The sequence below is a fragment of the Fistularia commersonii genome, chromosome 1, assembly GCF_037954325.1.
Source record: "Fistularia commersonii isolate RoL2024-O1a breed Wild chromosome 1, RoL_Fcom_v1.0, whole genome shotgun sequence".
NCBI classification, from domain to species: domain Eukaryota; kingdom Metazoa; phylum Chordata; class Actinopteri; order Syngnathiformes; family Fistulariidae; genus Fistularia; species Fistularia commersonii.
The window spans coordinates 13,698,753-13,711,890 of NC_141284.1; the positions used below are offsets into that span (position 1 = coordinate 13,698,753).

General features: G+C 40.2%; 1 protein-coding gene across 2 annotated transcripts in view; it reads right to left on the minus strand.

Annotated features, from left to right (window-relative positions):
• Positions 1–13,138, minus strand: part of LOC147237444 (uncharacterized) — a 14,168-nt gene continuing 1,030 nt past the window's right edge. Inside the window, exons 2-6 of one of the 2 annotated variants that reach the window (XM_086149152.1) lie at positions 11,673–11,785; positions 10,109–10,330; positions 8,316–8,490; positions 8,167–8,237; positions 1–88 (exon numbers count right to left, since the gene is read on the minus strand). In XM_086149152.1, the coding sequence (XP_086005278.1) occupies positions 71–88; positions 8,167–8,237; positions 8,316–8,490; positions 10,109–10,318 (474 nt within the window). In that variant the 5' untranslated portion in view covers positions 10,319–10,330; positions 11,673–11,785 and the 3' untranslated portion in view covers positions 1–70. Of the gene's footprint in view, positions 89–7,959; positions 8,238–8,315; positions 8,491–10,108; positions 10,331–11,672; positions 11,786–13,138 lie in introns of those variants that run through there. The other variant, XR_015106344.1, reaches the window with a different exon arrangement.

Here is a 13,138-nt window from a genome sequence, read left to right on the forward strand (position 1 = left end):
GGAGAAGAAGATAAACATCCGAGCTACACTGAAGTTGGTTCCTGTTTGTCCTTTGGGAAAGTGACTCCTGCTAGTGCTGCTGGTAAACCTATCAGGGCACAAAGGAGAATGAGACTCTGTGTAGACTTGATGGCTCCTCCACAGACAATAATGCTCCGGAGGATTTACACCTCACATTTAAAAGAAGCATTGTGGCTTTATCTCTCACAATTGGTTAATACAGAATGCTGTCACATGGATATCTTGTTTCCACGCAGCCCTTTATAGGTGATAGAGTTAACCGGATTTCTGCTCTGTATATGAGGACCTCTGTGATCACCTATATTTGTTCACTATTTGCCTCCAGCATTCTGAAAAAAGTGTACCTTTGCCACCAATTCCAGAGACATTTGTAAAATGTGTCTCTCCAGTGGCCTCAGCTATCAGAGCCTCCATTCCCCTAAACTGAGGCAAAGGACACACAATTTGTTCACAGGTAACATGTTTTAGAAACGGACACAAACACCATTCTCAGCTATATTTAAACAATGCATCATCACATTTAATTTGTTCTTACATAAATATAAACTTGGCTTCGATGTGCGGCTGTGACTCTGGGATTGGAACAACTGATTCTCAGGCTCCCTTATGTGTCTTTGTTTGACGCAAACCAATTTGAAAGTGATGTCATATCCCTTCCAAAATCGTCACGCTGCCGTATTCCACTGAATGAATATCATCGGAGTAACTCAGAACGGCTGGGTTTATCACTGTCAGACACGACAATGAGCATTGTTCTAACGTCAGCCCCTTCTGACAGCCCTACTGAATCATGCGGACTGATAATTTCTGTTGGAATAAATGTTGAGTGACTCCAAAATCAAACAGTCCAGATGCCTCTCTCCAAGGGCTGCATCCAATATATGTTTTTATGTGCGTGTTTGTGGGTAGCAAGATTGGGAGGGCCTTAATATTTCAGATAATGACACTGACACTGTACTGCTGATACCTTATTCAATGTTTTTTCCCCCCAATTCCACTACCTGGTCACAGTAGAAATTACCACATCTGCCTCCTGGAGATCAAAGTAAAACCTGGAAATCATGTTGCTGCGCATTTTAAGCCACTGCCGTCATTATGAACTGAAATTGCTCCATCCTTGCTGTCACAGCGACCACAAACTGGTTGGGAAAGCCTGCAACAATGTGCCCAATGCGCCTCACCTACACACTGGAACCACAAATTTCAAAAGCTGAAACAGCAAGTGGATTTTATTTTGTTCGCCAGGTTCAAAGTATTCATGCACTGAAGGGAAGAGTTCAGTTTTAGAGGTCAGATGTTTAAACACAGCATGAACATGCAAGGGAAGAATATTAATTTGCTTTTTTCCTTGCATAGTCAGTCTCCTTTCATACCAGAGAAGGGAAAAACGCGTGATCTTATTTCAGAAATATTCATTGGAACATACCAAGATTTTTACTGTATTTGAGTACGGTATTTTTAGAATATTCTTATTAACCTGTACTTAAATTCCTTTTCAACAAATCTAAGTAGAGCAAGGTAGCGGTCACACCTACTTTTCTAAAGTACAATTGAGAATATATCCATATACTGTACTTAACCGTGCATTCGATAAATTCAGAATGAATTATCCAAACAAATACCAAAATGCAAATTAAAAAAATACATATCAATGTATGAAGAATAGATGTTAGAATTTCAAAGAGTTGTGTGAGGCAGCCAATGGCCTCTTCTAAATAGCCATTTTGATAGCGTGTCTTACATGTCAAGACAATCATTTTCGTCTAGTTTCAACTTGTCTGTTTGCAAACAGAATTGCTACACTGCGTGGTGATAATAAGAGAGTGTACGTAATTAAAGATACATCCCAGTTATTGTCTGCAAGCCCGTAATAATCCAGCAGGAGTCATTACTTAGTAAGACATTTGGGGGAAAAGAACTAACAAATCCTAGTATGAAAACAGAACTACTATGGGAAAAGATAAATCTGGAAGAATTTTGTTCTTTCTTTCTCTGTCTGTTTGTTTGATTATTTCTAATTGGATTGCGCCTCCTACCTATTAAAGTCAATAAAATCTATTGATATAGATGGTGGAAGAGTAGGTTGCGTGCCAGAGGAACACCCACACACAATTGAATCTATAAATCGGAGAGGCAAATATGGCTGCTAAAAAACATTTCGCCCCTACGGGATGCTTGGCCTGTGAGGTTTACACCGGTATTGTATCACTTTACGATTGCAGGGGTTGGGAAGGGAACTAACATCAGATCAGGGCAATAATACACCTGAGCTGGTACACACCTTCATGAAGATTCCACTGTGTAACAGAAAGACGTACAAACTGGTTAGCCCGGTAATAAGTTTGCATTTTACACCAGGCTGCATTTAGTCAACAAAGACATATATTGAATTACAATTTAAAGATACATTTGGGTATAATGTAAATGTATTCTATTGAATAGGATTCTAAATTCTATTGTGCTGAGCTAATATTGAAGAGCAGGCTCATCTGGCTCTGGTACATTCAGTTGGTTGCAATAATTAGTGGCTTCATCCTCATTAAACCAGCAGCACCAAAACACTTTGGTCCCATTAGAGCATACCATTGTTCACCAGCAGTTAGCAACCATTTTGCCTTCCCCATTACAACACAAAGAGAGTGGAGGTTAACAGCTTACCCACAAATCTCAATCAGTATACACATTGGTTTACTGCACTTATTCAGGAAGGTAAGTAAAGGCCATCTGCTCATTTTGCTTCCAGTCTAAGAACACTTGATAATACACATTCACCACTTCCATTGCAGTTAGCCAGCAGATTATTTGATCAAACACTTGTGGAAACTACCTCCAAAACACATCTCAAAGAAGGCCAAGGTCGATTAAGGCAGGGGTGACGGAGCATTGCTGTGAATGTGAATGTGTGGAACTGTGAGTCTTCGTGGCCTTCTGGCATGAGATGAATGCCATCTGCCGAAGTGGATGCCGGACAGTTAAAATTGAGCCTTTGTAAGTAGAAATACAGCTGGCCGGTATGCTTTAAGATTTGAAAACTAGTGTTTTACTCTAACAGAATGCCTTGTTGTGATTCATCAGCCTTGTTCTCCTCTGTGCTCACTTTTTCAGCTATGATAGGATAATTATCTTGCCGATTAAGATGCACTTGAAGTGACCTGTGCATGTTTGGGCAGTTCCACACTTTGGTCCATTTGACAGCACACCATGCGTGGCCAAACAAACACACTTTAATCTGCACTTTGAATATTCAAATACAGCTGTCTGTCACAAGGAGATAGCAGCTGGTGTGCTTGGGCCCCACATACATCCCAGTGCCATGCCTGGACAGACGCCGCTGCATCTGGACCGACACAGGCCAAGTCCGCCCTGGCAGGCCCAGGATCTCCCAAAGTCCCACCAGTGACACCCTCTACACAAGAGCGGTCAAATACTCAACAGACACCTTTAGAGGCCAACTAAAAATACGTGATGACCCTCTCAGTGTGTCACCACGGCGGTGATGAAATAGATTTTGAGTAAAATTTATTTTAAGGGGGAAGGCACAATGAGGGTGCCTTCCCCCTTGACTGTTCTGGATCAGGTGCTCGCTTTAAATATGACATTTCATGATTTCTATTATTTCAAATGTCATTGAAAGCTTACGTATTTAAACTACCGAATGTAATCTCATATTAATCCAATGATATTCTATGACAAGTGATGTGTGTATGGCAAGCCGGTTGGAAGACAAAACCTGCTGTTGTTAAAGAGTTTGTGTTTGGTGTACCTGGCACTGATGCACCCCTTCCAATCTGCTGGTTGTCCCTGACAACACCGTGCCACAGTGCCAGGCTGTCAGTGGGCCAAGCCCAGAATGCAGCTGCCAGGCAAAACCAGCAGGCACTAATTCAGAGAGCTACAGGGAGTCCCCTGCTCCTCTTGTTCTTCTAGGTCCTGTGGCTACAACCACCCACACACTTGCAGGCTTTAATTATGACAAACTTGCCAAATGCTAATATCACATCTTTTGAATCAAAGACATTGGTAGCTTAAGTGGCTGCCAATATTCTAATAACCAATTACTAGAAATGCTGGTGAAAAAACATTATATCCTTTGACCAACAAAGAACTTATTCAATTAAATGATGCATGAAAAGTTCTCAAAGCCAGAAAAATTACAAATTCTGAGTGCAACTTATTTAAAACAATATTGTTCCACAAAACTCTAATAATATTTTCTACTGTCGCATGATGGCAAAGGTCAAGCTTATTAAAATTGTAAATCACCATTGCTTTTTGAAATTGCGGACTCCGCAGGAGAGTTTGTCACATTCATTTGGATGCTTGGCATCCACATTTGTCTGTGTGTTTCCATTTATCATTCAGATTGTCAGTACCCCCTTAATTTTATTATTTTCTCCAGTGAATGAGAATGTCGCCAGAGGGAAGGTAGATGGGTTAGTTACACAGCAGTTGTTTGAGCGTGGACCAAAATGTGTTCAGCTGCCCCTCTCATGTGGTTTGTGTATGAATCCCTGCTGCAATCAATGATTTCCCATCTTATCCAGTTTTAGAGGGAGAAACTTTATTTCTATAAGTGGATGGATTGGAGAACTCGGATTTCAGAGGAGCCTTCAACAAAAAAAACAATCTTGAAATTTGGCCTGTGCCTCGTTACAAACAATTCTCCCTGCACTTTCCATCATCAGAAAAGCGTGTTTATAGAAGAAACAGGACATATTCATTTTATTTATGCATACACAGTTAGGTCTGCTGAAGTCTAAAATCCCTGCTCTTTGGTTTAAACACATTTTATCTGATCCCACCCCTGTCAATCATTCTCTGTCTTTTCTATCTGGATGTCACAATATGACTGAACCCTTGGAAGAACACTCTATGGGTCCCCAAGCTCCAAGCCATCCAAGTAAACATGGCAAAGCAGTTTGTAAAGATGCAAACAGCGCATACACATCTGCCCGTGTATGCGCTGGACCCGTGTACAGTTGAAGGGTTTTTTTGAGGAGGCAGTTTTCTGACTGCAGTGGTACATAAATACATGCCATTAGTTTTGCTCTGTTTTTAACTGTACTTGAGAGGCCACGCAGAGAAGTCAAGCTTTCTCCTTTAGATATTCTTTTCCCCTTTGTATATTACCCGGGAACAGCTAAAAAAGGTCAAGTAAGGTGAGAGGAAGATAGTGGGGGGCTAAGCAGGATTCAACAATAGATTTTTTCCAACAGATGGTGGACTGACTGTAGGGATATAGTTCAGTGCTATACTGTATCTCAATATCTGATTATGGTCGTACTAACCTATAAATAAAGGGGATTACACATGGTCACATGAATTATGAAACTGAGATTATTTGGCTGACGTGCCTAATTTGTTGGTGCTTGCCTGGAACAGCTGCCCATTGCCTGCCTGCCAGTCAACCAATGCACTATCCAGAAGTACCAGCAGATCATGTTCTTTCAACAAGTCAGTGGCAGGAGTTACTATCACCAGACCTAAGGCCAGACCATGGATGAAACTGAGCAATTAATTAGCCGAAACGAAGGGTTTTTGCAGTCGAGAGTACAAATTAAAATGTTCTCAAACAACATAATTACAAATGGTTCAGTGGTCCGAACAGTTCAGTTTTTCCCTCCCCTCAGCAATGATAACAAAATGAGCTGTGGTCTGAGTGTGCACACCGTAAGCAAATTCATACTAATGAAGTGCTCAGATGTGCAGACATGATAATTCAGGCGAGATGCTGTTTTAAGGGACTGGTTTGAGGGAAATTATCCCCAGCTTTTTAATAATTAATAACACCCTATTAATTATAAACAAATCTGCAGCCTAATACTCATTAAGAGAAGGAATTGTTGCTTAGGAGCACAGGCCTGTTCTAAATACACTGTCTCTTTGTTTTTGTGGTAACTGGACACAGCAGTATGACAGTAACTTGCTGCAAAGTAAATAAGGCAGCAGGAAGGGGGACACACTAATTTTGTTTTGGGTGGTGTCAGAAGGGTGCTAAGTGCTCAATAATGCAGCCTGATATGAGTCCGACTTTGATTCCCAGTACTTCTAATATGCTAAAGGACTTTAAAAATTGGATGAATTTTTCTTATTGAAATGTTGTCTGAGAATCATATTTGGATTTCAACTTCTGAAGTATGCAAAATACTTCAGTGATGATCAGTGCTTGTGGACAATCTATTTCTATTATACCTAAAGCAAACAGCTGGTGTGTTTCCACTTCTCAGACAAAACAATAACTATCCTCACTCAGTTGAACCTCCATTTTCAAATGCTAAATCAACACAGCTGGACATCCTAAACTTTCTGTTTATGTCTGTATGCTACCTTTCCAACATGAGTCTATATATAGTCAAGCAGTATCCTGCCATGGTGCTGAAGGTGCAGTCATCATTCCCAATGAAGGACACAACACTGTCTGAAGTTTGGGAGAAGGGAGAGGGGAGAGGGAGGGAGGAAATGGTGACTACCGTGTGACAAGCGCCCTGTTCCTTCCTCCAGGCCTGGGAAACAGGAAGTGCTACACATGAGGTATTATTGTGACAGAGAGGAAATGCAAGGTTTCTCTAAAATAAGAGCCTCAATCAGGTTTTCAATGAAAGGAGCCTGTCCTCTCCCTCCCCTCCTCTCCCCTAAAAAAGCTTTTGGATGCACAATGAAGGTCACCACCGTCAGCTCCCTGAAGTCTGGTTGTATAGACCCGCAGCATGTTTCAATTCAGGACAGTCAAGCACACATAGCCAGGCATCAAGCTGATGTTTTGCCTGGAAAGAAAACAAGTATTTTCACCCATAACCCACCAAACCTGTGAATGACTTCATCTCTCATCTTTAGGTGACAGGAGACCCCCTGCTGACCATGATTTTACTTTCCATTGATATATTTTATTTAGTTATGGTTTAATTTTTTCCAATTTCCAATCCATAGCTGTGGTTATTTGACTTGTTTCCATGTTGTCTAAGTGAGGCTGCTAAAAAAATTGCAGATTAACAATTGCGTTTTGACTTGGCTGTTAACACAACAGGCAAAGACTGATTTCTGTGGGGGATGTTGTTTACTTTTTTAAAGAATTGCATGCTGCAACTGACAAATGAATCACTTTAAGATGATGTGTCAAGCCTTTGTTCCATGTTGAAACCCACCCACATACAGACTGAACATTGCAAAGGGTTAAAGGAGGCATATGGGAAGGATCTGTCCTTCTTGGGTTTAGCAGACATTGAGGAGGAGCTGGTTGCTAAGAGAGATGCAAAGCTTTGCATTGAGCCGCCTCCCAGTTAATTAAAATCTTACTTTATCGGTTTAATGCTTTCAATTAGAAAGCTTTGGAAAGCATCCAAGCCCTTGCACGTAGATAACCACAGCAATAAGATGTAATTAATGCAAGGGGCCTTATTTGTACTGCAGGTTGCAGCACTACGCTGCTGTAGTGTCCATTGCACCAATTCTGATGATCCCAGCAAAAGTGGTTGCACTAATTAGATGTGCTATTGTGCTTACATAGAGCAGGTGTGCACCCACCTGTGATCATCTTCCATTGAAATAAAGTGATGGCACAAGAAGACTCAGCATTTCCACCCAGCATGTCTTGGGCATGACATGTTTTTCTTCTTTGGCTATCCATACTAGTACTAGACAAGTACTGTATTTGCTCGCAATGTTTTACCCCAATTAATGGCTGATACATCAATACCTGTCCCTGCAATTCACAATCAATTAACCGCAACACCGACACCAATCTGTGCAGGCAATCAATCAGACTGAGCATACCATGTTAAGATTTAATGGATTTGTGTGTTGTAGATGGTGTTTACAATGTCAAAACAATTTTATTGTTGACATTTTAGGACACAGTCTGAAAACATTGGATGAAAAAAAAGCAAGGTTATCGATACATTTTGAATCTAAATATACTTTTATCAAAATCTTCTAGTTTTGGCAACTGGACTTGAATTTCCTCATGACCTGGATGACTGAGAGCCTCCACAGACAAATATAGTCTCAAAATGTAACTGATAGAAAATTGAGACCAAACAAAAATACAAATAAATCTAACAGAATGCATTGTCATGCAAAACTAGGAACTTATCATAGAAATTACTTTTCACGTTTAGAAAGAATCAAATATTTGACCAGAACACTTACTGCCATCTGCTGGTCAATATTGGAAACCAGACAATAGACTTGTAACCCACTGCAAGTCATGTTCTTGTTTTCTGAAAGACAAAAATGATGGGGATTCAGCTGAGACACAGACAACACCATGTTCCTGGGTGTGTTGGAGGCACAAGTACCAGGCCAGGGTGCTTCTGCTGGGATTACAGGAAGCTGGTCAGGTTCACCTTGTGAGAGTGATGCTGAGTCCTTAGTTAAGCGTGCAAGGGAGTGTAGCTGTGTGGTGCTCTGCTCCTTCACAGGGGAGCTCAGCAGTTGTGGGCCATCAGGGCCTGTAAGGCCTTCTCTGCTGGTCTAAAAAAATGTGAATCACAGACTGATTTTAATTATAATTGAATCTTAAGTATATTTTGAATCTCAAATCTGATTAAATAATTCCAAATGGTCGGCCACTTCCATTCATAGCTTTTTCCCCGACTGTGCTGCTTCCAGACATGTATTTTCATTGAACAAAGAGCAAATTTCAGCTGTTATTTGTTGCCAGGCTGGGTCAAAGTCGGAGAAATCTGCCTGGCGTATAGCAACCCATTTCACCATTCACAGGTGAAATGGGTTGGTGAAAAATAAATGTTGATGAAACTGTTGCTTTAACCAATCAGATTTTGAGTTATGACACCAATGCCTTCCAGAAGGCTACACTAACGTCAGCGTGTCGCACGCCTTTTTACTGGATCGTCAGAGAGCGTACTAGCCAGAGCAAGCAGGCTGCATCTGTAGCGAGCCGCATGAGCACAATCATAGTTTGCGCAAAACTTTCCCGGGGGGAAACCAGAGTAGATCTAGAACTTAGTGAGCAAGCGCGCAGGGAAACTTAGCTCCACAACGAAAAGGTGAATACAAATAGGGAAATCTTAAAAAGACTGACAGTTTTATAGCCATATAGCAGTTATTAAGGGGATGAATGGAGCACTACTGAAGGCCTGGGTGTGAAATGCACAGCCCGCCACTGGAGCTCAGGGATGGTGAGGGACCTTTGGGATTGGAGCAAACCAGGGGACTGTGCTCTGTGATGAGGTAGCAAGGGCCGTTCAAAATGCAACTGCTGCAGCTGCTGGAGATAGGTAATGTTACTAACCTTGGGAGGTTAAAAAATAAAAACTTTTGCTGTAGTACTTTTTGTTTGGGTTTTATCACATTCTCATGACTGTAATACATTTTGTATTACAGTCATGAGTACTCAGTGCCTTTCAAACTGGTGCACTATGAGATTTAACAAATGCCTGTAATGCAATCTTTTCATATATTATACATTTGATTTATACTACATCTGATCACTGTTTTATATCCAGGTGAAGGCAGGAACTGGACAGGCATAATAAAAATTTAGTGCAATGACTGGAATCTCTCGTTTTCAGTAGGGCTACTAATTCATTGGTAATGTTATAAATATATGTGTCCAGGTGGCAGGTACAAAGTCACTTCTTCCATATACCCTGAGACCCTTATTAGATGTGAGTGACATTTCCTGTATGCTGTCCCTGTACTCCTGAAGAGTGACTCCTAATTGAAACGGACGGGCAGAAAACAGAAAGTGTAATGCATTGGTTTATTTATTTATTTGTTTGTTTGTTTGTTTGTTTTTAACTCTGTGGATCATTTGTGTAAGATGAGGTACAATGGAAGGTGGCCTGCTTGATTCTAACTCTGGTCTGATTCATCTTCCACACATAGTTGGCCTGGAAGACATTTACATGAAACGATGAGTGCTGGATTGAATTATCCACTTTGACTTCTCTAATTGAAAATAATACCAAATTATACTAATATTATCTCTATATATTAAATGTAATCATGTCAACCCACTGTCATTACACTGAAACCGAAATGACGATCCTAGATTAGTTACTCTGGGCTGTCGTTAGTGTTGCAAACAATCCATACAATTAGACATTTTTTACACTCAATTACTTACATAAAAATGTGAATGGTCAGTACTATGATACACCCTGAGAAAGGTCTGTCTTAAAAAGAGGCTCCTCTGGCTCTGTACCCTGTAGAGCTGTGATTTCATCTTCAGTGACCAAAGGGGTAAGTGGGGCACTTTCAGGTGGGGACTCGACACCTCCTGAAGAGTACTGACTTTGTCTGGAAGAAAGCCTCCTGTGTCAGAATGGAAACACATGATGTCTGCTACCTACACAGGAGGGAAAGGAAATAACAAAGTTAGTGAAGCTTATGCCACTAATACCCAGAGGGATAGATTACACTTCATACATTCACCAGCAACTGCTCTGCAGTCATGAATTACCTGTTAAATCTACAATCATTAATCACTGCAGTCGACCAAAGAAAACTGTGCTGTAATTTGACCTGCTCTTTAACTGATTGACTTGTGGCTCACACATACTGACAATAAGATAAGATAAGATAAGATAAGATAAGATAAGATAAGATAAGATAAGATATACTTTATTGATCCCCATAGAAAGTATAATCAGAGAGACAATTAAAAGATGGACAATACACAGATTACGTGCCTGATTGTATGGAGCTAATATTATAAGGATCTACCAATATATTTGCAACATATCTTACAGTCAAACAAGAGCTTTGTTGTCTGTCACTGGTCAAAAAACAAAATCACAACTATGACCAGTGAACAATATTTATACCTGTTGATGGGAAGGCCTAAAAGACTTCCAGCTCTGAGAGTACTATTTATGCTGATGTTTTTTTATTTGCTTTTAAGAAAGGGGAGAATACACAGTAAAATCATAATGAGACAGATTTATTAGGATTATACAGAAAGAAAATTATATTAACAATTGGACAGCTAGCTGGATTAAAACTCCCGAAAATAGGGTTGACTGAACGGATGTTGTTTGCGCAGCACCTATAGGATGTCTTCATCCTCCATGATCATGGGGAGGCCATTTTTGAAGGCTATGACTCCAAGTAACAAGGTATCAAACAAGTAGACCTTGGCTTTGGTGGCAAACTCAATAGCTGAATGTACCAGATGTTATTCAAAAAAAGAGCAAAGGAAGGGAAAATGACAGGAAAAATAATCATCTAATCGTCACCTGAAAAATGACGATAAAACATAAAAACAAAATATGTCATTTAGTGATTGTTGTGTTTCTTTCTGACTTGTGAGTACTGTCCTTGAGACTATTGTCACTCTTGAACCTTTGGAACGGCTCCAGCTCCTGAGCTCCGAATACCTGTTCCTAACATCAGCATCAATTGCATACCTCTTATGGGTGCACTTGGTGTATTGGTACTTTTAAAAAATACCATTAAGAAGTCTATTCTAAATAATTCATTTTAGTCTTGCCAGTTTGGTAATGATTAACAGCAGTCAAGCTATCAACACACCCAAACAAAAGACAAGAATCATACCTTTCCATCAAAGTCAACACAAAAAGCAGAGTCTGTAATAATTTGGTTAGCACCTCACATTACACAACACAAATTGATTCTCATGATTGAAATTATTTATAACGGATGTAGGCATATATTATATGATTGCTCACCTGTAGCCAACACAGTGTTCCATTTTTATGTACCTCAATCCCGTCAGCCGCCTATCTCTATTGGTGTGGAGTCTTGGTGTTGCAATCAGGTCCGTATGCCACCCGTTTCAGATCTGTGGTGTAAAAAAGGTTGGAGGCTGCTGCCATAAAGGATTAAAAACATATAAATTGCCACGGGTAACAACTCAGCAAAAATGTGTGTGTGAGAAAAAACATGTGGGCCGCACTAACACTGAACTTATTGGGCCAAGTTGGGGCCACAAACTATCAGTGGTCAAACGGTCACATCACATATCTGACATAACAATATTTCATTGTGATACATTTTGATGAAAGATGTGTAGATCTGTTGTGTGTAAACAGCAGATCAGATCAAAAATAAAAAAAATGAGCAAGTGAAATCAGATTGAAAAGAGCCAGTAACCACATGGGGGCACCGTTAAGGCATAACAGAATTGTTGAACTGTTGACGCTTCTTATCATTTCTGGGACACTGTGTACACACAAGCAATACTCAGCAAGAAGAAGAAAGAAAGACTGCTCAGAAGTAGATTGCCAAGTGAGTGGGAAAAGGGCAAGGTTAAAGCTGCAGATTCAACGCTCATATTTTTTTACTCTGCACGTGTTGTTGCATATTTTTGTAGTCCTCATGTATTTGAATGAGTCTGCTTGGTGGCCTGGGTGTTTCTTATAAAATAAGTGAATCATTTCTTTTAGACCTGCCTGCACATATAGTCTATTAGCATTGCATCTTGTATGTGCAGGATTTACAAAGAACTTTCTTATTGAACAGAATAATTCTGGTGGACCCAAAACTTCCCCTGTAAAATAAAGACAGACAAAGTGACATTCATGTGACATTGAAATGGAATGCAATTGCCTTATTTCTGATGGACTCAGTTTTGGGCCAGTATCTAGCTGTTGGTTGTGTACTGCATGGAAGATGTTAAATAATCATTGTCATAATTGGTGTAAATGACTAAGTTGCACAAAATTTAACAGTGTGGTTGCACAACTATAACAGACCCAGAAGTGACCAAGTAGATACAGATCTGAAGGACCTGGACAGCTGTTGGACCCGAGGACAACACAAGCTTGTTGCTCTGGTAGATATTTTTCCATCTAAGTTGTATTACAACTCAATCGAGATTACAATATCTCAAATTGTAAGACATCAGAGATCTGTAAATTCAGTGACTGTCATATCCTCCTTCAAATTACATTTCCAAGACACCTGAATTAGGCACAGAGGCCAACGTGCATGCTGTTAGAAGTTTTCATGATACATGTCTGAGGGGGGAAAAAAAGGAGTTTGCAGAGTTTAAGTAGTGGCTCCTACCTGGGCAACCTGTGGCACAATGCTAAATCCTAACATTCTCTCAGAGAAAGGGCAACCCTTCTCTTTTACCTCGAGAGAGTGGAATTCTATCAATCAAATAGTTGACTGAATCATAATTGAATAAAAA